Source organism: Nilaparvata lugens, chromosome 3, assembly GCF_014356525.2.
Source record: "Nilaparvata lugens isolate BPH chromosome 3, ASM1435652v1, whole genome shotgun sequence".
NCBI classification, from domain to species: domain Eukaryota; kingdom Metazoa; phylum Arthropoda; class Insecta; order Hemiptera; family Delphacidae; genus Nilaparvata; species Nilaparvata lugens.
This window is the reverse complement of record NC_052506.1, coordinates 27,298,268-27,324,659: the sequence shown is the minus strand read 5'-3', so window position 1 is coordinate 27,324,659 and position 26,392 is coordinate 27,298,268. Positions and strand designations below refer to the sequence as shown.

The following is a 26,392-nucleotide window of genomic DNA, read 5'->3' as shown; positions in this document are numbered from 1 at the left end:
TAAGAGAAATGCCAAACCGTCGACTTTAATCTTAGACCTCCTCACTTCGCTCGGTCAAAAAACAAAGTAAGGCCACAAAGGCGAATCAGCTAATGAAAAATCGTTAAAATACGTGAGCATTTGCTCCAGAGTTCAGGAGCATAAGGTAAGAGTATAAGGTAAAGCTTATTCATATAAAAATGAGCAAATGCTTATGCTTCTACCTAATGTTCATGAGCAAAACCTTATGCTCCATGCTCATGCGCATATGCTTAGGTTCTATTCATATGGCCCATTGAGTCATAGGCGGAAGCGTAGTTTGTCGATTAGAGTCAGACGAGTCAGTGCTCACAGAGAGAACACATCGTAAGATCAACATGAGCGCTTGAATACTCACTAGGAATTAGAGAACGCTGGCCTGTTCAAGACGGTAGCATCGCCGTCTTTGTATCCCTACCGATCTATGCCTTCTCTGCTGCGCATGTTCATCCCAAGTCAAAAATTATTTTGTACAGATTATAGTTATCACTAGAGTCACGTTCACGTTATAATGGCAGAGGAGAAAACCGAGCGAAGTGGGGTCTAAGATTCAAGCCGACGGTTTGGCATTTCTCTTAATGTTTAAATGTTTATATGTTGCGATGATTTACGGCGAAATGCGGTAATAGATTTTCATGAAATTTGACAGGTATGTTCCTTTTTAAATTGCGCGTCGACGTATATACAAGGTTTTTGAAAATTTTGCATTTCAAGGATAATATAAAAGGAAAAATGAGCCTCCTTCATACGCCAATATTAGAGAAAAAATCAGACTTTAGATCTATTCATCATAAATCAGCTGTCGAGTGGATTATAAATCGCATGACATGACGCATGCAATTCAATATCTCAATGTAACTTGGTAAGAAATCAGCAGCTGTGTAGACATCAGGGTGGATATGCATATGGTTTGGGACGTCTTTCAGTTATAAATATTATTTATTCAATTGATAAAATTTTTGTTAATAATTCGTTATTATATTCTTTAATTTTTATAACTTTTGAATTTTGAATTCTCAATTTGTTTTATTTCTACTTTTTTCATAAGTATTTGATATCTTTGTACTTTTCATTTTTGAATTAGGTGGTATTTTTGTTGTTTGTATTATTTATTATTGCAGCATAAGTTCGTATTATTTTTATCATTATTTTCCTTTTTACACTTGTATCTGTACAATGTTTATTGTTAAGGAGATATTTGATAAGAGATATTTGGGGAAACCCGTTGTCTCCATTGTGAATAAATAAATGAATGAACTATTGATTGCGTGCAATAACGCATGCAATTAATAACTAAAATAACATAGTATTGTCTCTCGAGCTTTCTCTGCTTTGAACTTGGGCTGTCCTGTTGCCAGTATGTCTTGAAGAAGATTAGCTTTTGATGTTAGCATTTTTGACACACCAACCCCAACAGCCATTAGCCGTTTTCACACCGATATCTAGCCGACACGACATACAGACAGGATTTACTCTAATGGACAGTATAAGAGGAGGCTGCGGTTTATAACTGCGCGAGGTCTACTGTTCACAGAACTACTAGTATAGCTGATATCAGTACATCTGATGTAATATTAATTTTTATTCTTGTTTGAAATAATCAATTATATTCTATTTAATTTGTCAAGAAAATACATTTTTCAATGATTAAATAGTAATTTTCATAATATTGAGATTAATTACAGTATATTGTTAATCATATTTTTAAATTGTTAAAAACAATCTGGCAACGTTGCAAGCTAGAAATGAATATCGCTATCTGCTTTGTCGATTGATAGACAAGGGAAGTAACACCAATGCTAATAAAATACTGCCCCGTTATAACGTGGACATCAATATCGCGCAATCAATAGAAATAACAATATTTTCCTTGGTGTGACTCATCTTGATCATGTCAGTCTTGAGTCATCGTAAGTTGACTTGAATCGCACATTTAAAATGAAATTCAGACCTATAAAAATTAATTTAGTCTTGTGGAAAGTTAAGCTTGTTAATGTAAAGAAGATTACCCTACTTCGGCCAATTTCAATTGAATAAATCTAGTACGAGAAGAGGTTTTGCGCCTGTATTTTCTTTCCAATAATGTAATGTGTTAAATGGAATATGAATAATGTGGAACCGATCAAATTTACAATGTTAACAATTGCTGTTCCTCACTATTAAGTTTGGGAGGTCAATTGGTCATTAAGAAGTGCCTACAGTAGAACTCCAATATTATACGAATCAATTGGAGCCGGACCCCAAAAATATTCCAAAGATTGAATTTTTCAAAAAACTTGGTAAACTCGAGGAAAAAACGTCATTAACTATAAAGTTTCATTTACTTCAATTATAACCGGTTGAATGTTTTACAGAAGAAATTGAACTTGATTACAGAAGAGTGTTAATGCTCTTTGAACATATAGATGAAATTCAAGGAAAATTGCGAAAATATGGCGCATTTCTTTCTACACCTTTTCCAACTGTATTTGAGAAAGTATAAATTGTAATTGAGAATAGTCATTTGCATTTGAGAAAATATCAGATGTAAATGAGAATAGTCAATTGTATTTTGAGAAGTCATCACTTGTAATTGAGAATAGTGGATGTTTATTGAGAAAGTATCATTTCAATTTGAGAACATACAATTTGAAATTGAGAAATTGTCAGTTGTAATTGGGAAATTATTTTAAAAAACCAGTACTTCCAGTAATTATATTTTTCATAACTGTACTGGTATAAAATAATATGATAATATATTTAATATTACAATAAAACGTTTAGTTTTTGAATAAAACATTATTTTCAAGCCCCAAAATCCATTGAAGAATTGCCGAATTGATTAATCAAGAGATTCAATTACGCCATAAACATAGAGAATTGATCTTCATCAAGTGCAATGTTTCAGAAAATGTTTGGAGACAAAAGTCGCGTTGCCAATGCATACATAGAAATAATTCTCATCAATCATTCGTAAACAGTACAGGGGAAATACTTTCACCATGAAAATATTAATTTTCCCCCATGCAAAGCCTATGATAGCAATTGGAATACTGTGTACGTAGTACAGTATCCTTTCCTGCTCAAATCAAACCTGTACTGTAGAGGCTACAGAAGAGTCACGACATGTCAATTGGAAAATTTTCTCATTTTCAATTGATATATTCTCATTTACATTTGACGATTTCTCAAATACAATTCACTATTCTCAATTACTATTCTCAATTTTTGTTATTTCCCAAATACAATTGACTTTTCTCATCTACATCTGACATTCTCTCAATTACGAGTGACTATTCTCAAATAAAATTCATACTTTCTCAAATAAAATTGGAAAAGGTGTAGAAGCGAATCGGATATGCTTCAAGCTATTTGGAGACGATAGGCCATTTCAAAGAACAATTGTTATGAACTATCAATATCAATCTCTCAAGCACCATAGATTGAAGAGGAGATCCAGCTGATGTAAAATTCATCAAAAGTCTCAAAACAGAATACCTGTCGAGCTGATTTCGTTCTGGGAGTGACAAAAACTTTAATTATGTAAATCAGTTTATAAAATAACGAAGACTGCACTCCAATAGCCTAGTTAATGTTGAAAATATATTGCTAATTAGCTAAATTGGTGCTAGATTGAAATTAAAATAATAGTAAGAAACAAATTGGAAAGAGTGAAATTCTAAAAAAAATCAAGTTTGAATAGTCGAAGATGCTCATATAATCCAGAAATCGGGATTGCCAGTAATCAAATCATACTCAAATACAGTAGCATTTCCTGAAACCGATGTGTATGTCAATCCATCATGAACGAAATTTTCGAAGTTGGGATAAATATTTGACAATCAATTTTTTATTACACTTAGAAACCAGATTTAATTTGGATTACACAAATCATTCACTAGGTATGATTATCATTTCATTTTTAATTGAGATTATTTACACGATTATCATTATTATCAATTAACTGACTGAACAATAATTGAAATAGCTATAATATCTAATGGTAAGGATAACTAATAATTGATTAAATAATCAAGTTAATTATCTTCCAACTAGACATTTTCAATTTAGAATGTTCTCCACTGTAGTTATAGTTGAAAAATGCCAGTTTCATCAAGACTTATCGGTAGATGTAATACAATATTTTGAGTAAAAATTATATCAATTATTGTGGAAGTTAGGGTTGACGGAGAGGTGCTTGACGACCAGGTGTCGAAATATGAGTATTTGGGTTCATGGTTCTCTGAGGATGGAAAAATAGATGTTGAGGTGCTGAACAGGGGGTAAGGAAAGGTTTACTGGCAAAAAAATTGGTAAAAAAGAGATCAGTAAAAGGATAAATAACCAGGTATACAGATCAATGATTGAACCAATCTTACTGTACGGGAGTGAAAGCTGGCCCATGAGATCATGCCATGAGAATAAAATAAGAATGGTGGAAATGAAATGTCATAGAAAAGCATTGGAGAAGACAAGAAGGGATAGAATCCGAATCACCAGAATAAGAAAAGAAGTTGGCATGAGAGGATTGAAATTAGGCAGCTTAAATGGTATGTAGGCTATGTACAGCGGATGGATGAGAGTAGAAAAGCGTGAGAGTGCAGGGAAGGAGAAGAGGGAAGACTGTTCCGGATGGCGATGGACAGACGGGTAATGGGAGAACTGGGTCGAGGCTACCCCAACGCTGTAAAAGCATAGTGGGGAGAGACAAACAAGATTAAAAACTATTATGGTTATTCAAATATATGATTTCAAACTATGTTTTATAGAAAATTATGACATATCAATGTGATTACATCAATCAAAGAAATATCATTATTATTAAGAATATTTTCATTATAATCATCATCAACTCTTCTTCTTCTTCTTCTTCTTCTTCTTCTCCTCAACCTTTTCACTCAGGTGGGGTCGGCGTTTCGGGTGTCTCTTCCAGGAGTCAATTATCATCAAGACTATATTAAGACTATAATACTATATTGTTAAGACTATTAATTGGCGAATACTACAGTAATCATTGTATGGTTTTGGTCAAGGAAAGAATAACGAAAAAATGTTTCAATTACAGAGTTTAGTTGGAAATTGTTAAAAAATGAAGTTTTAAATATACGTTCATATTACAGATTATCACCCAGGAAAAGCAAACCGGAAGTAAAATTCCTGAAATATTTGTAGGCGTAGATGGAAAGGCGAGAAATCATTTGCATTACAGTTTCCTCTGTACGAGAGAATTACGTGAGAGCATTTCTGTAGCGTAAATGTAAGATGTTAAGATTAGCTATCCTATGGATTAAATAAATATAAATGAAATTACTTACATGATCAAGAGATCAGGTTCTGATGCCTTGAGTATCGACACGTAGATGCACTTGCTGACAAGCTTTTTTGAAAACTTGAACATCAAGCTGAAAAAGAAGAAAAATACACAGTTAGCAAAGAGAGAGACACCATGGAAGAAATTTAAAAACAATATGAGTTTTTGACACACGAGACTACATCACGAACAAAATTTACTTTTCTCTGTAAGAATCCTCATCATTATATGAATCTACACACTTCTTTTAGGGTTTCTTTCTCAAGCAGTCACGTCTTCGGGAAAAGCTATCTATAAAATAAAGCGCGAATTTGTCCTAAAAAGGACTATTTACTAATGATGATTATTATTATAACTATTATAAATTATAATTATAAAGGAATTATCAATACTTAATTTCATTATTATGGAAAATAAATTATTTTGTGGCCTGGGCTTCAAGATGGTCATTATGGGATCTCTTCCTCGTGTGCTAATATGAATCAATTTTATTTAGTGAATAAATAAATCAATTTAGCTTCACAGCTACAATAAGAATGGCTGCCCTGGAATTTTTGGAGTAGAGTAATAAGTCGTCAATTATCTCATGCTAATAGCAATGTAAGATGGCGAATTGATGGAAAAATAAATATACATATTGATAAATAATATGACTTTCTCGCTCGTAACTTGAGGATTGGCGCGCAGATAAACGCGCAAAAGTATAAACTTTATATAAAAAGTGAAATATAGCACATTTGTTCACAGCATCAATTTTTCATAATTTTTTCTTGGGTAAGAAAATAGTAAAATTCATGGAAGCTTTGCTGATGAATCCGATAAGACACAGGTCTTTGCAACTACTGTTGTTATCAAGATACTTGTTTAAATTTGAACTCGAATCAACATAACCTCTCAACTAATATTTAAAATGAAGAATTTGAATCAGTTTTAGACGAATGAGAGATTACTACCCGAATTGTATTTTTCCCTATGAACGTATGAATAATAAATGCTTTCGACGTTCAACGTAGTAATATTATTTTTATTCAGTTGACAAACTGACATTATAGATGATGTCCAGATGCGCCCTGAAATATTAATGGTATGTTATTAGAATGTGCGTGGATAATAATGGGGGAATGTTAGTGAAAGTTGAATGAACTTACAATTTCAGGTGGGTTCCTATCCTATGGTAAGTATTTCAAAGCATATAATTATTATCAATAATTGATAATAATTATTATCGGCTTGTGCTTAATGGAGAGGACCTGCATAAGGCATCCCCCAAACGGAGTAACAAGAGTTATCTACATCGAACGATTAGTTAAATTCGATCGCTCGATCAACAATACTTCAACCCATATTTATAGTTCTTGGAAGAAAAAGAATACTATTCTAAAGGAAAAGTGAAATCCACAGAAGAAACAAAAATTGCAAATTTTAACCGAAATGAACACAATTTGGTCATATTTTTTTTTACAGAGGACATTTGATGGTACTTCGAGTTCCTCATCAAGTTTTAAATTCGGAGCTTATTTTTGTTTAGTTTGTACAACCCAGTCACGTTTACTATCTGGAAGCATGTGCTCAACTTCACATTAACATTCAAATCAGAACACGGAATGTAAAACTCTGAACAGCACATTTTTAGCTCAGGATGGTTGAAGGTTAGGTTTAATGTTCCTCAGGGCTCTGTCCTGGAACCCATCTTATTTCTCTTATATATAAATGACTTTCCTTCTTATCTGAATCCTACTCATAGTGTTATGTATGCAGATGATGTGAGTCTTCTATTGAAAAGCTATTCACAATCTTCTCTAGAGCTGAAATGCATTGCATCAGTGAAGAAACTTGAAAAGTGGCTTGCAGCAAACATGTTGATTCTTAATATACATAAGACAAAAAATCTCCCTTTCAGATCTACAGACAGCTTCAATGTTGAATTGCAAGATCACACTATAGAACATGTAAGTGAAATAAAAGTTCTTGGTATAATTAATATTGACAACAAACTTTCCTGGAAGCCTCATCTTCAGCGTTTGAAAAAAGGTTGAGTTCAGTCATCTTTGCATTAAGGTCATTAAAACAATTTCTCAATTTGGAATCCCTCAGAGAGATCTATTTTGGTCTTTTTCTCTCATTACTGTCTTATGGAATATTTTTCTGGGGTAGTTCATGTGACTCTGTTGAGGTTTTCAAGATTCAAAAATGGGCTATTAGGGTAATGGTTGGGCAGTCACGAAGGAATAGCTGTAGACCCATTTCAAAAGTCTAAAAATTCTTCCTTTACCTAGTGTCTACATTCTGGAGGCCCTTTGTTTTCTAAAGGGAAATCAATGTTATTTTACTCGTGATGATATTCATTTTCATAATACCAGGAATAAACACTTGTTGAGATACATCGCTCCACTTTCTTTAAGAGAAGCGTCAGAAGCTCTGGCATCCTATTATATAGGTAATATTTTACCTGATTTCATGAGGAATATGAATGAACGCGACTTTAGATCTCAATTAAAGATAGATTTCTCCATGAGTGTGTTTTCTACTCACAGGAAGAGTACATTCAACATTACTCCACATGAACTGTAAAATGCTTTCTTTTCCTGTGTCTTGAATTTGTTACTGCTGGATGTGTCTTTGTTGTTCGACGATTTAGATTTTGTTGACAAGTTCCTGATCCCCTGTTTAGGTGGGCAGTGGATGCTATATTTAATCTATCTATCTTATAACGTAGAGTCAATTTTACGACAAAATTATCGTAAATTCAGCATTCAGTCATTATACTGACAATAGATAAAAATGGTATTTTATTATTATATAAAGTCAAAACAAAAATAATAAATGTTTTAATAATGATGATGAATTATTTAGGGCCGGTTTCCGAGCTCGGGATTTAGCTAAGTTCTAGACTTTAAGTGGCTTTAAACTCTGGAATCAGAAAATTGGCTTTCCGAGTCAGATCGTTAACATAGTCGAGGACTTAAAAGGACCCTGGAGTTTATAGATCACGTTACACTCTGGACTTTCAAGTCCAGGACTTGAATTAGATTCTCGCCTCTTTCCGAGTCGATGGTTCATCAAAAATTGTCAAGTCCAGAACTTAAAACAGCGTGATTTTAAACCCTCGACTGGGGTAGGGTTTAAATTCAAGTTCTAGACTTAACTGTGCAAACACAATCCAATTATTGTTTTGAAAGAAAAGAATAGCCAGATAGATGTCATGGAATACCAAAATTATTTGGATTAGTTCATCTTAATTCATAGTTTATAGTTTGCAAGTTTATTTGGGAATAAAGTTCAATCAAAATATTATGCGTAAAAGCTAACCTTGTTTTACGACTGTAACATAACCTAAAAATTTTCAAGAAAAATAATACAAGGATTGCCGTGGAATTTTATCTTTCAATCTTAATTTTATTAAACAATGTCATATTCAACATAATAATAATAATATAACACTAATCAATTATTATTCCAGTTTTTTTTCAGAACAAATACGTTATCCAACTCAATAGACTAGCAACATTTTCATTCCAAAATCAATGGCAAAGATCAAAGAAATATGCTATTATTGCATAACGTAAAATGAAATATATTCATTCAGGTTTAAAAAGGTTTTACTTTGAGTTTGAATAGGCCTACAGAGAAATCGAAACGTATTTTCACAAAAATCTGATGTGGCGCACTCACACAACTTTCCTATTGATAATCTGACGCTAGTGTTAACGCGCATCTCAAGTCTACTATTCAAAGATCTAAGCCAGCTGGTGACAGGACAATAACGCTGCAGACACATGAAGTCTGCTTTCTCTTCATAGTGAATGATTTAATAGAATCAACACTTGCCAACAGTTTGCAAATTGAATAATCTTATTTTCTCGAACTTCGAGCTTATTTTTAAATTTCTAACATTTTCAAATGTTACTGAACATCAATTGTAGAGATTGTTATGCTCAATCCTTTCCACTTGAAATTTTTTGTTTCAATTTTATCTGAAGCCTGATAATTGGGAATCTAAAATCAAACTTTGCATAGATGGGGCGGAGCTCTTCATATTTTTACAGATATGGGACTTGTGGCAGTTGATAGAGCTTATCAATGACTTTTTTAGGTATAAATTTGACCAAAATCGTTGGAGCCGTTTTCGAGAAAATCGCGAAAACCCCTGTTTTTGACAACATTTTTGCCATTTTAGCCGCCATCTTGAATTGCATTTGATCGAAATTTGACCTTAAGTTCCAAATTTCAAGTCATTCCGTTAATTGGGAGATGAGATATAGTGTACACAGACTCACATACACTCATACACACACACACACACACACACACACACACACACACACATACAGACCAATACCCAAAAACCACTTTTTTGGACTCAGGGGGCCTTGAAGCGTATAGAAATTTGGAAATTGGGGTACCTTAATTTTTTTCGGAAAGCAATACTTTCCTTACCTATGGTAATAGGACAAGGAAAGTAGAATAGTTTGGAGATCATGCTCATTTGAATTAGCCCGCTTCAATCAGCTGTCTCCCATTGCCAAAATAACAACAATATAATGTTGTGAATTTCCCTCATGTTTACTGCGTTTAAGTCCTTGACACAAATGAGTAGATAACTTAATAGACCCTGAAGTTTAGACGATAAACCCGTGACTCAGAAAGTTGATTTAGACTCGAGCGCTTATTTTGGTCCTGGACTAGAACTTATAGATCCCAAGCTCGGAAACCGGACCTTAGGCTATGAACAATTTTTTGTACTTTGTCAATTCAGACAGTTGCTCTGCAATAAATTTTTAACAAGCGTTGCTTTCCTAGATTGGCACGTTATCGATTTTCTGAGTCCAGCTCAGAAAATAATTACTAATGAATAACTTTCTGATGCGCAAATAACGATGGAATAAATCAGTGACGACCGCGTTTATTTCAACAGTACCACTTCAAGATGTTACAGAGACCAACTAAACTATCAACTTACAGTAGGCTACTAAAGATTCAGCGGAATAATTTGGTATGTGTTATTTTGGAAGAATACTATTCTATAAGGAATTTGAATAACCATTTTGTATAAGATACGATAAATTAGTATCACCTGAAATGTGATCAGAGGGCGTCAATGGATTTGGGAATATCCATTTTTTATATCATTCAACCCATTTATCTTTTAAGAAAAAAAATCTAGAATGCCGAAAAAAATGTTTTTCTGCTCAAAATGTCACATTGACGAACACAGCCTTAGGCATTGCGCTCATCCCCAGTGATGAAATAATTTTTAAAAATCTGACCAGTTTCGGTAGAATTTGATGGCTTGTGCTTAGTGTGTGTCAGAAAAAAACATACTTATTTGAAAAACTGACAGACGGCGGTCAGTAATGCGGTAAGTGTGACCCGAGCAGTCGCATCACAATGGTCAGATTCCCAAACTTTTCCTCGGGAAAACTACTCGGGCCACACTAACCAAGCTCCTATGTTCTAGTAGGGGATTAGATGTCGGGGAGACCAGTTGACGGTAATAGTATATTTTGCCACAAATAAGCTCCTCGTAATTTCGATCACAGGCGTCAGTAAATCCCCTGGCAAAATATACCGTCAACTAGTCTCCCCGACATCTAATCCCCTACTAGAACGAAGTAGCTTGTTGTCGGCGACAAAGAAGCTCCTCACACGCTCACGACAACCGAGCTCCTCGACAGCTGATCCCCTGCTGGATATGAGGGGTCTGGTTTTCGTGATCGTAGCCGACAACTAAGCTCCTCGCACGCTTACCACAAACAAGCTCCCTGATAGCCGATCCCCTATTGAAGATTGAAACTAGCTTGAAGCGGGCGGGGAAGTAGTACAATCACAGACACTGTTTCATACATTCTATGAATTCAATTATTAGAAGAAAAGCTTGTTAATGTTGCACTTCTATCACTGCAAACATAAAATGAAATAAACTATTTCTCTTTCAGAATCCATCTGACTTGGAAATATTTCCTATTGAGTTGGCAAGCATTTTCAGAATGAGTGTTAGTACGTCTCGCAAGTGATTCCTGTATGTATGTATATATTAAATGTAAGTACATACAGGAGCGGCCTAAGATCGGATCTCTTAAGCGACCTTAAAACGGAACTCTCTAGTACATCATATCATTCAAAAGGGTATTTTGAACTTGCTTCCGTCGCTTGTTGTTTTGGAATGTAACTCTAGGATAAGAACATAAAAATATAAACCAATACCTAAGCTGAACCTCCTTATGAAGTTTGAACTATTGGTTCTTGAAAAATGTGATATAACTCATCAAACAGCAATGAATGACTGGAGAAACCAGGCTTGATTTGAGGAAATCCATAGGAAATCCGCGAAAACTCTGGCACTCAGAGCGTGCGAGGAGCTTGGTTGTCAGGTTCCGTGACGACAACCAAGCTCCTTGCACGCTGGCGCCAACTAGTTTCCCCTACTGGTTAAGATGACTAAGAGGGAACTGGCTGTCGGGACCGTAGACGACAACCAAGTTCCTCGCACGCTCACGACAGCCAAGCTCCCCGTCAGCTAAGCTCCTCTCTCAGGAGCTCAGTTGACACCGTCAAATCAATCCCCTCGAAAGTGTTTTTAAAAGGAGCTCAGCTGACGGGGAGCTTAGTTGGCGCGTTCCCTTTGAAAGTTCTTATCCACCTCCGCTCTTGAAAGAGCTTGTTATTTCGACAATTCTACACTTTCATGAGCGGATATCTTGAGAACTGTTGGATATATCACAAAATTCCACTAAAAAAAATTGTAGATAATGTATCAAACTTCATGTTAGTCATGTTGGTAAAACGCATTGTTCTCAAGATATGAGTGTGGAAGCAAAAAGCTAAAAAATGCAACAAAATGCTCATCCCTTCAAGACATGGGGTAGGGATGGGGACTTTTGATATGTTCTCCTCCTAGCCAGTCTCAACAAAGCTGCAAAATAAAAAACTGTGATGAAAAAACTCCCTTCAAATCCTTTTGTCGATTGGTCTATTGTTGCAAAACTGAAGATTTAACACTCAACGGATGTCTCGAAAATTATGGGAGGTATAGGAAAAGTTGTGAGATGAATATTGTGAGGAATTATGCAAGGTTGAATTTCGTATAGAATAGTCATGTCCGCAAGATGCATAGTTTTCGAGTTATATGCGATAAACCAAAGCATGGTACCTTTGAACCAGCCCCACCCCCTTAGCACAGGACAAAGGGGACTTTTGATATGTTTACTTCCTCACTACCCTAAACAGAACTGCGGGGACAAAAATTGTCTTCCAATGTTTTCCTTCTATACCCTCTTTTGAGCATTCATTGCCTGGACTATTACTGGAATATCGTGGATGATATTCTACATACAAATCTGTGGTTGAATTATATAATACAATAACCTAGTTGAAATTTACACAATTTGACAACACTGTTATATTTCATGTGGAGTCAAGGGTGGGCCAAGTCTCAACTTATTTGAGACATTTTATTCAGACTATAATACAAATCTCTGGGTTGAGTGATAGTTCTGAAAAGAGTGACTGCTCATGACATAGTCCAAGTATTGCCTTGAACGAGCTTGTGATGAGGAATTTCAAAGCGAGCGCGAAATTCACTTTGCTCACAAACTGAGCGATCTTAAGGCTCTCATGTTCGGAAAATTCCACTGCTCTATAAACCAGAGAATTATAGCAAGTGACACAAAGGAGAAAAATTTAGTGATCTGAACAATGAGATGCAACTACTCAGGCCACACTAACCGCACAACTGACCACCGCCTGTCAGTTTTTCAAATAAGTATGTTTTTCTGACACAAACTAAGCACAAGCCATCAAATTCTACTGAAAATGATCAAATTTTTCAAAAACATTTCGTCACTGGGGATGAGAATAAGCGCAATACATAAGGCTGGTCACTAACGGTTGAACGAGCATGCTCATACGCAGTCGACTTACATTGTTTTGTCATTACAGCTGTGATCACAGTGAAAAACTTCGAGCAAAATTTTTTGAGGTTAGGTTTTTGTATTTCCAATTTTTGTTGTTCATTTTTTTCTTCGCTGCTCTATTTGAGGTTAAATTATTCTTCTATCATTATAAATTGTAATTTTTCAGTAGTTTATTTATTGTTATTGGTTGTTTATTTTATGCTAGAAGCCTCTCGCTGATTTAGTGTATGTGAATGCACATTCAATCACCCACTGCAGACCCTTGTTTGTGGAGGCTGGCATTCTCACCTTACCTGCACTGTTTGTTTTGGAGGCATGTTTGATGACTAGAAGGAAGCCAAACATTTTTTTTTAGCAATCTGCAATATCAGCACTTCAACACCAGACACTCATGTGTCAGTGGTACTGGTACGATCCAGACTGACCCAATATAGACCTAAATACATATGTTCAAGAATATACAACTGCTTGCCAAATGAATTGAAGACCTTGGAAAACTTTAATCAATTTAAAAATGAACTTAAAAAAAATCCTCACAACAAGACCATATTATAGTTTACAAGAGAACTTTGAGGAAAGAATCTCACCACACCGACACCAGGAACCATAATAAGGAAATTGAGCTCTACTATAAGATGAATAATCTGACGACCAGTGGAAGAATATCAAGTATCAAGTAAGAATCGTCAAGTATCAAGTTCAACCGTTAGTGGCCAACCTAAAGCTCATATGAATATAATAGCGTAGACCTATTTATAGTGTATTATCAACTGTTCGCTAGCAATCAGAATAAATAATTTATTCTAATTACAAATTCTAATTATTCTAATTCATGTACAATTATTGTACATGAATTACCGCCAACTGTGGTTCCCACTTCTTTCTTGATTTGGTTTATTTTATTTGCTCAATTATGATACCTCTCTCCAGATTAAGTTTTGTTTTATTTGTTACTCTAGTCTATTCTCTTTTAACAATTTTTTTAATGTATTTAGTCATATTTTTCATAACTATGAATAGTTTTATTTAAGATTATGTATATTGTTGCTACTAGACAACTCGCTCCTCTCTCACATGCATGTGCCCATAAGAGGAGCCTCCAATCAAATGTATTTTTATTTTTTACATGCAAATATAATTGTATTGTATCTTTCTTGGAGAAAAAGAGAATTGCAATATTTCAATTGAGTCACTTTTTAGTCTTCATATTATAAAAACGAATGGAAAATTAATTGAAAGCACTATAAATTTCGGTGACTTATCCCATCTACTGGTGCACATTTGAAATTGAATAAACATAAGTATTTACTAATTAAAAGTTATTAGAAATTAAAATGAACCTAAACCTTTACTACTTAAATTATCATTGCTTATAGATTTAATAATTTAAAGGAATTTGTTGTGTTTTTTAAATGTAGTGAAAGGTGTTTCAAGTACTATATATTCGTTTTATTATTATTATTACTGTAAGTAGGTCTCGTTATCCATACTATAATAAAGGAAAGAACTGGCTTATACACGTAAGGGATAAGAAATTCACGAATGATGCATTATCACGTCTGAACTACTGGACTGATCAACTTGAAATTTTGCATACAAATTCTTGATTCAGCGAGGATAGTTATAGGCCTATTTTCAATTCTTCAAGATTTTGCTGCGTCAAGTTTTCAGTTTGTCAAGTTTGAAATTAGACCCTTGCGGAGCACGGGTTACCTGCTAGTTGAACGAGCTTAGCGAGTTGTCACTTTTGACTTACTAAAGGCCAACGTCGTTTTCTGTCGGTTTGTATGTTCGACAAGAGCTTTAGGCTAGGCGCACACCAGTTAGTGAAGACAAGACAGGACCATGATCGTGACGTTTAGTAACAATACTTCACATTGTTGCTCATGACGCAACTCACACTGATTAGTAAATGCAATTAGACATGTCTTCATAATCAACTATGTGAAGTATTGTGACTGAACGTGTCTGATCGTGTCTTGTCTTGTCTTGACTAACTGGTGTGCGCCTAGCCTTAGAGAGAATTGATCAATCAGCTTTAAATCTTGAACACGAATTCTTCGAACCTTTTTACAGGTCAAGTTCGTTGGACAACAAAATTGACTTGCTCCTTCGTCCTTTTTCAGGATATAAAAATAACATTAAAAGTGCATTTAGGAGAAAAATAGTTTTGATTTTATTACTAATTTAAACAGCCATTTAGTAATTTAATTGAATGCCATTTCTTTAATTTTTCCATTCATCTAGAAAAGCTGATGCTATTTGGGAGATATCACACAGACTGTCAGACTTTATGCGCCGACACATGATTTCAGTTGAATAATACACAACATTAATTTAGAAGTTCTATATTAACTCGCTTCCGTTAACGTCTGTCTGCCTGTCTGTAACATACACGTAAATAATACTATCACTACTTGTGATAGCAGTTTCTATGACAAATATTTTGATTAGACAACAGAATTGACTCACTCCTTCGTCCTTTTTCAGGATATAAAAATAATAACATTGAAAGTGCATGAGAAAAAATATTATGATTTATCATTTAGTCAGCTGAAGAATTCATTTCATGCTATTGCTGGTTTTTTCATTCATTTATACATGACATCAGATGAGGCTATTTGACACGTGCTGACACGTCATGATTTCAGCAGGATAATATACAACATAATTTACAACTTTTACATCAACAAAAACATACGGATTGATACATCAATGTGCGGTTTTCGCAATTTATTTTCGTCGTAATTCAAGTATTCTAAAGTGATCATTAACAAGCAGTTCGTAATGGAATGAAACATTGAAGAGTATTCATTTTCTCTTGGAAATCTGTATCGAACGAAATCATGATCATAATAAATTATGACCACCTTCTCATTTAAACAAAAATTAATTTTATTTGGATTCAAATGAGGGTCAAAGATGTTGAAGCGACAGAGTAACATTTGAAGAGTAATTTTTCATTTCAAATAAGATCCCAATGAAGCCTATTGTCAAATTATAATTTTCATGAACACTGTATAATTAAAAGTTGCAGGTTTCTAAGATTACAATATACAACAGTTCTTGAGCGAGTTTTCCAACCCAGGGGGTCACTAGTAATTATCCTCTCTATATATAAATATATATATTTTTTAATATTACAGATGATGCCCACATGAGCTCAATATTGATGAACGTAACAGTCAATGAATGAAGGGTTAGGGTGCGAGCACATGCAGCAACCAAGTTGAGAACAGCAGTTGGAAATCTACAAATAACTGACACCCTGGTTCACCAGAGCAACTTAGTTCAAATGCATTTTACAAAGAATAGCTGTGAGAAAGGCATTCATTCATTTTAAACAAAGACAGCTTCTTTGTCCGATGCAGTTGAGAGCAGAATAGCATGTTAACATTCTATACGATATGAAGCTTAAATTTTGTTGTGGGAGAAAAATAAAATTTCTTGAGATTCAGTATGGCAAGCAGAATAGCATTTTATAAAATTTCAATATCTTAAATTCATGATCTAAAAATTTGAGTTGGAGGAAATTTGCCCTATCATTGTTCCACGCCCCAAATTTTGTTCAGATGTGTTGTTGTCTACTAGGGGGTAAAAACATGGTCAAAACATTCATGCTTCACTACACTCACCCAGCAAAATATAACAATCTCAAGTTGCAGTGTTCTTGCTAGATAGGAAACACTTGTGTTCTATATCTCAAAGAAAAGGTGCACCAAAAGGTGCACATACCATTCTGTATGTGCTCGCACCCTTCTAGAGGGGAAAGTTTAGAAGACAATTTTTACCCCACAGTTCTATTTAGGGTAGTAAGGAGAGATAGACATAATTATGTCCTGATATTATCAGGAGTCCCCACCACTACCCACTGAGCTAAGCGGGTGGGTTTGTTTGTTTTGTTTTTCGCATAAATCTCGAAATCCATGCGTCTTATGGACATGAACATTTCGTGCAAAATTAAAGCTTACAATTAAATCTCACAACTTTTTTCCATATATCTCATAGTTTTGAGATGTATTCGAAACTCAAGGTGTGACATTTTTGAAAAAAAAAACAAAACATGTTTGCCTTCAATTTCTTGCTCTTTTTGGCCTCATTCCTGTTTATTATTAATGTAAAAATTCATGCTGATTATGAGCTTATAGAACATAGAATTCTCTTCAATTTGATGCGTAATTTCTCTATTTAATGCATTTCCCCACGACCGTTGCAGCAGTTTTATAGTGTGATATCCTCACTATTGCAACAATAGATCAATTGAAGAATTTGGAGGGCATGTTCAAAACCTAATTTTTGACTGCAGCTTTGTTAGGACTAGTTAAAAGGTGAATATATCAAACCCCATCCCTACCCATGGCGGTAGAAGGATAGGGGTTGTTTAAAAGTTGCATTTCTTCAATTGTCGCTTACACGCTTATATCTTGGGGAAAAATACGCTCGATCGACAGGATCAACCATTCAAAAATAAAACTTTATTATTTTCCTAAGTTTCATCTTGAGAGTTTTGTAATATATACAATAGTTTATGCTCTCGAAAGTGTAAAATTTTCCAAAACAGGATTTCATCCAACTTTTTGCAGTTAGGCTTATCGAAAAATAAATACTAATCGTATTATTCTACTATTTCATGCTTCCCTCCAATTGTTATCGCAGCTCAAGTGTCAACTAAGAAATTACACAGTTAGCAGAGGTGGGTACTTTTGGTATGTTTACCTCCCAATAGAGCTGCAGAGTCAAAAATTAGTTCCAGATATTCCATTCAAAATTTTTTATCAAATGATCTATTGGGGCTTAATTGATGATTTCACCCCCGACACTGAGGTGTCGTCCGATGAGCGAAAAAGCATTAAATTCTCTTTAATTTGATGTATTGTTACACTATTTCATGCTTCTCTCCAATTGTTATAGCAGCTTCTGTGTCGGTTACGTCCGATGAGCGATTCCCAATGAGCGATTTTGGGGGTTAGCAGTCCACTGAGCGAACCATTGTTCATAATACAGACGCTATGAATCAAGGACATTGACGGAGGAAGGCCACAATCGTATGTGTATACTCTGATGATGATTGAATCAGTAGGCCTACCTACCACCTCCCATAAAAATGAATCATTTGTTAAAGAACAACAATAAATTGTATCCAATAAACAATATTTTAACAAACTGTAAAAAATTCGATTTGGGTAATATTTATCGAAATGAAAAAAACTCAGGCCTAGCTGTAGATTGCTTCATTGTGAAGTTGGTCTTAAATCTTCTTGATATTTGTAAGATACTTTATCGCTTGTAGCCTTTCTCCGTCACTGTCCATGATGATTAATGACACCCAAGTTCTCCCATTCATAGCGTCTGCCTATCCTTATTGTTATTCTGAACAATGAATCGCTCAGTGGACTGCTAACCCCCAAAATCGCTCATTGGGAATCGCTCATCGGACGTAACCGACACTGAAGCTGCTATAACAATTGGAGAGAAGCATGAAATAGTGTAACAATACATCAAATTAAAGAGAATTTAATGCTCTTCAATCCTACGATTGGTATTTATTTTTCGATGCATTGATGGAGCTCTAAGCCCTGAAACTGCAAAAAGTTGGACGAAAACCTGTTTTTAAAAACTGCACAGTTTCAAGAGCATATATCGCGAAAACGATTGAATATACTGTATCACAAACAAAACTTGTAGGAAACTCATCAAAGCTTCATTTTGAGTGGTAATTCATGTCGATAAGCAGTACATGAAAAAACGCAACTTTCAAAACAACCCTCATCCCTCTACCATGTATCGAAAAGGTTTCTGCTAACATGGTAAAACAGGTGAAGCGTGAGCAGGCCTCAATGGGTGGACATTTCGATCATATTCTTGGCAACTGATATCTTTAATTCATTTTTTTACTATACATTTTCATTGCAACTAAATTTCGCTTTTAAAATAACTTAGCACAATAATCTCAGCCAACCAATCAATGTTGATAGCCAGCTACCAATATAAGAGCGTGTTTATTGATAAAATCAACTCGAAACGGCTAGAATTTATCAAGTCACCGTTACAAATAGACACAAAACCATAGTCTCACAAAAAGACAACGTTCAACTGGAACTTTGTGTGAACCTTTCACAAGCTCTCAACTAAGGGGTCTTTCAATAATGATTTCCTCACATTCACTACTGATTAGGCACATATTCTTGACATATGCTTGAATATTTTAAGCTAGTTGTCATCTATTCAGTCTGCCCTAACAAATCACGATAGGACCATTCGCTATGAGGTAAATGAATTCGATGATACTGATTTGATGAACGTTCGGACACCCGAATGACAACGGAACGTAAGGTCTGATAAGAATATCGTCGCTATACATGAGAATGTGCCGCACAATGCCTCTCTGACTTAGACTTGAAGAATTCTGCATCAAAGGTCATCCACTTCTTGAGGTCTTCACTGGAAGATATGTAGTTTCAACAACACGGTGCAACGTGTACCAGCACACTAAACAATCGACATTTTGCATGAACGATAGTTATTCCACTCAAAGATGATCTTGGTGAAGATTGTGATGACCACGCCAAACATTTTATTTTGATTTAATTCCAAATCATAGGTCTACCATCTGTCAATAAGCCGTAAACCACAGATGCCCTAATAGTCAACATTACTTAGCCATCAATGAGATTCATCCACATTTGTGTAACGAGTAACAGAATATTGGACTTGTCTGATACCCGCCATCAGGCAAAACCGAGTCGGACATTTCAACATATTCCACTTGCTGCGGTCCACACCTCACAAATCCTGCGACGCTAAAATGTTCATTACAATTGGATTTGTGGCTAGCATGTGATGCCAACCCCCTTCATAATGCACAGTAGAACGACAGTGAATCAATGCATGTATATTATGGCATTGACAGCTGACAGGTGGGGGGGGGGCCGCACTACGCTTAATAACAACGCTCATCAAAGCCAAGGTGCATTTTAACCACAATATTCTTAGGAAAACTTCCTAAAACAAGAATTGTACAGGAAGGTTTACAAAATGCTTATGTATAAAAAACTGTGGAATATCTTTAAAGGTATCAAAATACAAACGATATAGCAAAACCCTGACAATTTTTGCGGCCACCTTGTTTTTAAGGTTTTTGTCACTTCATGCGGGATAGTCCGAATCAGAGAGATCTTCATGAAATCAAGACGTAAAATACCTCGATGAAATAGGGAACAGGCAATAAATCAATACAACGTACAGTTTTGCCTCCGAAATCCTGAATCAGGTTGATTCCAGTCAAAACATAGTTATATGCAATAAATCGACATCTCATACCTATTATCAAAGTGACACTTGATATAATAAAAAGCGGACTTCAGCACAGCTCGGTTAAAGCCAAATCCAAGTTATCTTAATAACATTGCAGTTTGGTTTTTTTTTTCATTCATTTATGTATAATGACACTCCAATAGAAGAACAACATACTTCTGCCCAAGTCTGCTACTTTCACAATTAAATGAATAATTTGAACTTCTATTTACTAAAAACTTTCGATAAGAAATTAGTCACATTATAATATTAGTCCCATTATAATAATGATTATTATTATTTATAATGAATTATTGATGTGAACAATTATTTGATATTGATACCATGTTATGGATTTTATTTTACTTTTTTCAGCTTCTTGAACAGATATGACTTTTCTCGGAAACTAATAAGATTTCTTGAATTATCTACTTAATCACAACTGGATCTGTGTAAATATTCAAAGTCAATTATCAATACATTTCCAAAAACTAAAAATTAGGACGAATAAATAAGCCTGGCATACTAAATGAATAATTTGACTGTCAATCTCAGTTTGCCACGATCAGAAATACCCCACTTTCATGGCAGTACGACGTTTGAATAACAATAAGTACCTAATTTATTTTAAAAAATCATTTTCAAAAGCCATGATAGCCACCAATGTCATCCCTATCGAGTCCAATTTATAAGAATGAGAACCGTGATCAGCCCTCAATAGGATTAAATGGAAGGAATCGCACTATACTATTCACTCATAATTCTACTATTTTGAACAAAATTAATGACAAGAAAATGCCTTGAAAAGTCCCTGCAACTCAATTTTTTAATTTGAGCGCAGTTTTTTAATAATATAATTTATTATATCCTAATCTATGAAATTTGAGAAGATCTAGAAAGTCAATGAATGGAATTAGGCGTCAAACAAATTTCAAAATAGAATTCGACCTGTTCATGAGAATGTTTTGACTTCCATGTTGGAAAAAACTATGATGGCAAACAAGACAGCTAAGAAATTGAATAATTCTTAGTTACATTATAGCTTTTCAAATACAATGGTAATCACGATATTTATAGCTCCACAATCAATGTGATTTCATATTTCTATGATAACAATTAAAGTTGAAGGATTGAACCATTTAAAAGCAAAATTATCGAGAGTGTGGTCATTTGGAGAGATGAGAGAGAACATAGGCCTACCTTGCAATTCGCTGCACTTCATCACGACTTTTGATGCCACCGTTGGGGGCGAGCAGCACGCTCAAAATCTTGAGCAGTTGAAAGGGATCGATTCGCGGCTGCAAAAAAATAAAAACATTTGATTAAGTTTGAAAATTAGCATAGTTCATAATAATTATTCAATTGTTTGAAATATTCAGTGATCCGACAACTGATTAAATTTCTTAGAGTGAAGACATTTCAATCAAATTAATTGGAAACATAAAAAAAGGCATATTTGACTCCAGCTGGATCGAACCGATAAACCTTCACATCCAGTGTCGTATTTCGGCACAGCGCTACTTATGTATTGAAAGAAATAGCAATTAACAGACAAATAGAAACTAAGAGAAATAGCAGATATGGCTTTTCTGTTTGCTAACGCTAAAATTAAAAAATCTACTCTTTCTTACTCTTCGTTCTTGAATTGAACGTTTCTTTAATATAACTTAATCATTACCGGTACTTTAGGACTGAAAATTTTGTGAATTGAAAAACAACAAGACTTAACCTATTTTGGCCTATGGTTTATTCTAAATTTGGGAGAGGAACACAGCACAAGGTTACCTTATTTTTCCTCTCCCTATCATTTTGATAATGTACTTATTATATAAATGAATAAAGACATAAATAAGGGGGTGTGCTTGCAATTTATCTTGTAGTTCTGATTTTTTAGTATATTGTTTGGGTACAAAGAAAAGTTCCATACAAATCTAAATACTAAAGGTTCATACAAAAAACTTGGATTTTCGGTACGTTTTCCAGTTTTCAGCTATTTTCACCAAATCCAGTAATCGGACAGAAAATTTCACTCTCGCTTTTTTTAGATTATGAAAATTCAAATGAAATGAAATCATTCTCAACTCTCTATCTTCACGCGCATCTCGACTAGGAAATACTGAAATGGAGTGCTTCTAACAGGTGATTCTCATAGAACATGATCTTATGAACTTATATCATTGTGCGAATTCTCAATGTGAGGAAAATGAAGTAAATGATGATGGTTGAAGCTGAAAATAAGGTGTTTTCAAAAATAAAAGGAGCATTGTTGTCAGGTGTACCCAGAAATCTATGAGATAGAGCGCTCTACCTGGGCTCATAATGTATAGCACAAAATTCGCCCAAAGGGATTATGAATTATACATTTAAATGGTTTAATCGGAAGATATTGTTGATCAAAAACTGTAATTCATCAAAATTCATTTTTTCTTGAAATTTTCCTTATTTTTGAAAAATTATAACTCAGTACTCATTGAAGATAGTGTTTCGAATGATCTCATTTCATTCGGAATTTCATAATCTAAAAAAGGTTGGAGTGAAATTTTCTGTCCAATTACTGGATTTGGCAAAAATAGCTGAAAACTAAAAAATGTAGCGAAAATACGAGGTTTTTGGGTCTCTCTGTATCTAGCACAAGAACATTTTGCTGGAAAGATTGGTTCTGGACCTTCTCTTTGTATCCAAACAATTTACTAAATAATCAGAACTACAAGATAAATTATTGCTAACACACACCCTTATTCATGTCTATATTAACCGGACTACTTGGTAATAGGCCTGCTTTTATTAATCCTTATTTTTTATAAAAAATTTTATTAATTTATTAACAGAAAAGCTCTTTTTGCTATTTCTCAATTTCTATTTAAAATTTGTTGGTTGGCTGTTAATTAAGATGAACAATTTTACTTTATGTAAAATTAACTGAAAAATTGAAGAAAACCGTTCTACCTACAGTAGTTTTTGAGATATGTGACGAAATACACAAAACTTGATCCCGAAAAGCAAGTTCCTTTAAGGTTTGAAGCAGATGTACTATGTTAAAAATTTACAATAAACACAAAATAATTTCTTACAAATTACTTGTAGAAAGTTTTATTTAATTTCGAAGAGAAAGAAGTAAAATGAGTCTATAATGGACAGACGCAACATCTAAAAAAAAATAATCCTTGATTATATACAAAACGCATGAGAAATAGATAAAATCTGTTAAGCTCTCTACAAAATGTAATATAATATATTGCGTTTGTCTATTATATAGAATTTCTACAAGTTTTATCGAAAAGGCCTTCTAAGATAGGTTCTCGTGAAATTAATTACGGTAAAAATTTAACTGACTTTCGAGCAACCAGGTTACAGAACACTATACTAAGATCAATATTGGCTTTTGTATAATTTACATTTTGCCCGTTTTGGGAACATAAAACGTGGTAAATTATCCTATTCACAATTTTAACGGTAAAAAGTTCCGCGTCCCAATTTTGACAGATTCTGTACCAGAAACTAGTTCCAGTAACAAATTCCTTCCCCACAGTCGAAGCCTGGTAAATTGTTACAGTTCAAATTTGCAAAGTCCTCTCATTTGAAAAGCTCTCGTTATAATGGCTATGAAAAAATATGGAAAACTATGTTTTCAATTCTCTGCCTTATCACTGATTAATGGAAAATAGCTAATAACGGTAACTGTCCATTCTTATTTAAAATAATCAATAAGTTCTATATTTTATTTGTTGATGAAATTTATTTTTTAGCAATTGAACAATAAATTTGCATAACTGAGATTAAGGCCCGGTAGCACAAAAGCCGGTTAAATTATAACCGTGATTAAATTCACATGATTGGTTATCATGGAGTTAAGTTGATCACGATTAAACCGGCTACTGTGCAACCGACACTTAAAATTTTGTTAATAGGTTAGTTAATAAGTCCACATTGTATGAAATCAATCCGGCTTTGTTGCGGATTTCTTCTTTGACGAATAATAGACAACAGTGGCGGCGCCTGACCTGAACAGTTGGGTGGGCCAGTGGTGGGAATTGTTGATGATGGGGCTGGGAAATATGGGTGCTTTATAGAGCATATTCAACTTTACCAAGTTGTTACAAAGGTAGTCTACGTCATTATCCTATACTAAACTAAATTAAAACAACATAATATGTGACTCAACAAAAGACTTATCAAAGTAGACACTACAATTGGATTATTGCTAATTAATTATTAAATTGCGCTCAGGAGTCCAAGCGAGAATAGTGTAAATGGGCCAGCTCAAACGGGCCCACTTGCTCCTTATACCAATGCATTGCTCCCAGTCAGTCTAGTGCCGCCGGCTTGCGTTGCCTTGCCAATACGTTCTTATGAGAAATAGAAGGGCCTGAATTCTGAGGCCCTTCAAAGTGCTACGTAATGATTCGTGGTCATCCTTAAACTCTTATGTATTCTATGATGGCCACGGATGATTTGCATGATATTTCAACGAGAGTTTTCTCCATTTACATTTTATTTTAATGAATAATAACTATTAACCACATAACCTAAAGCATTTTAAAATTTACGTTACTGTTTCATTTGGGTGGGCCCGGCCCACTTGACCCTTATGAAAGCGCCGTCACTGATAGACAATATGTGGAAGTGGCAACGCAATAGCTTATATTCCAATATAAAGTGTAGGCTACTGCACTAAGGTCAAAATACAATTTTCAAAGAATAATAGGTTGTTAGGTACACATTAATTTGAAGAAAACACAAGAATAGTTTACAGCTACCAGTTAGTAATATTGATGTTTCTAGATTAGACATGGTGACATGACTCATTAGTTATTAATAGGATATATAGGCTAGCTATGATCAACAATAAACTTTACAAAAAAAACCCTTACAAACAATTAAAACACAGAATATACATAATTCTTATTTTAAATAAGCGTAACGATAAATTGTTTTTTCTTCATTTTTAGCTGTTACACTTTCAACGATTTTAGAGCCAGAAATAAAATTCAATATGGCGTCGAATGGACAAGCCCAAACATCTTTCAAATCAGCTCATGTGAGCATCTAAAATCTAAGTTAAAATAGGAATTAATTAACGTAAACTAACAGAAACTCACCATTTCTAAATTCTAATAGCATCCAATATTTCCTTATACACTAGTGAAACACGTTCACTTGTTTAGGCCTACACGTCATTCGGGGAATGTTCGCTTACAAAGCAATTGGTATTGCTTTTAATATTGGATAATTATTCTAATATTCAATCAAACATACGTTAATAAACTAATAAATTTTGGAGTCAATTCTACAAAATATGATTTGAATAATAGAAATATTCAATATTATTGAAACGAGTGAGACACATCAAAATAATTAAGCTTGTCCGCCATATCGGAAAGGGCTTGCCTTCACAGATTCTATTCTATCAACTTCAAAAAAGCCTGTGGCTGTAAACAAACTAATACCGAATATACACTAAAATGCGTAATTTTCAGGCGACCCGAAAATATGCGTATAATAATATTCTACTAATATTAATAAATATAAATCCAGCATTTCAACGAAAATGATTCTGCTGGTTTTGGAGCGTTCTTTCTCTGACAATTTCTGACCTGACTCTGACGACGTGACGAAATGGAGGTCATTGTTGCTTGGCCAGAGAAACTACTTCCGGCAAGAGACAGAGTTGTAACAGTCCTTCCTATTGGTCGAAAATTGAGATTTCAGATTATATTGTAAATTATCATCCAATTGTAATTGTTCATTTATATTCAGACCAGAAACTAGATTTTACTCAAAAAAGCTAATGTGTTATTGAATATCACATCCAAATATAATCTTATTCTAAGATATTTTATTCATTCTGATAGATTTTTATTTTTTATTTCATCCTGAA

The 26,392-nt window shown here is 34.3% G+C and overlaps 1 protein-coding gene across 1 annotated transcript in view; it reads right to left on the bottom strand.

Annotated features, from left to right (window-relative positions):
• Positions 1–26,134, bottom strand: part of LOC111043655 (serine/threonine-protein phosphatase 1 regulatory subunit 10) — a 67,629-nt gene extending 41,495 nt beyond the window's left edge. The window contains exons 1-3 of the mRNA XM_022328696.2: positions 25,614–26,134; positions 21,715–21,812; positions 5,313–5,399 (exon numbers count right to left, since the gene is read on the bottom strand). Of these exons, the coding sequence (XP_022184388.2) occupies positions 5,313–5,399; positions 21,715–21,812; positions 25,614–25,616 (188 nt within the window). The 5' untranslated portion in view covers positions 25,617–26,134. The remainder of the gene's footprint in view (positions 1–5,312; positions 5,400–21,714; positions 21,813–25,613) is intronic.
• Positions 26,135–26,392: the final 258 nt, after the last annotated feature.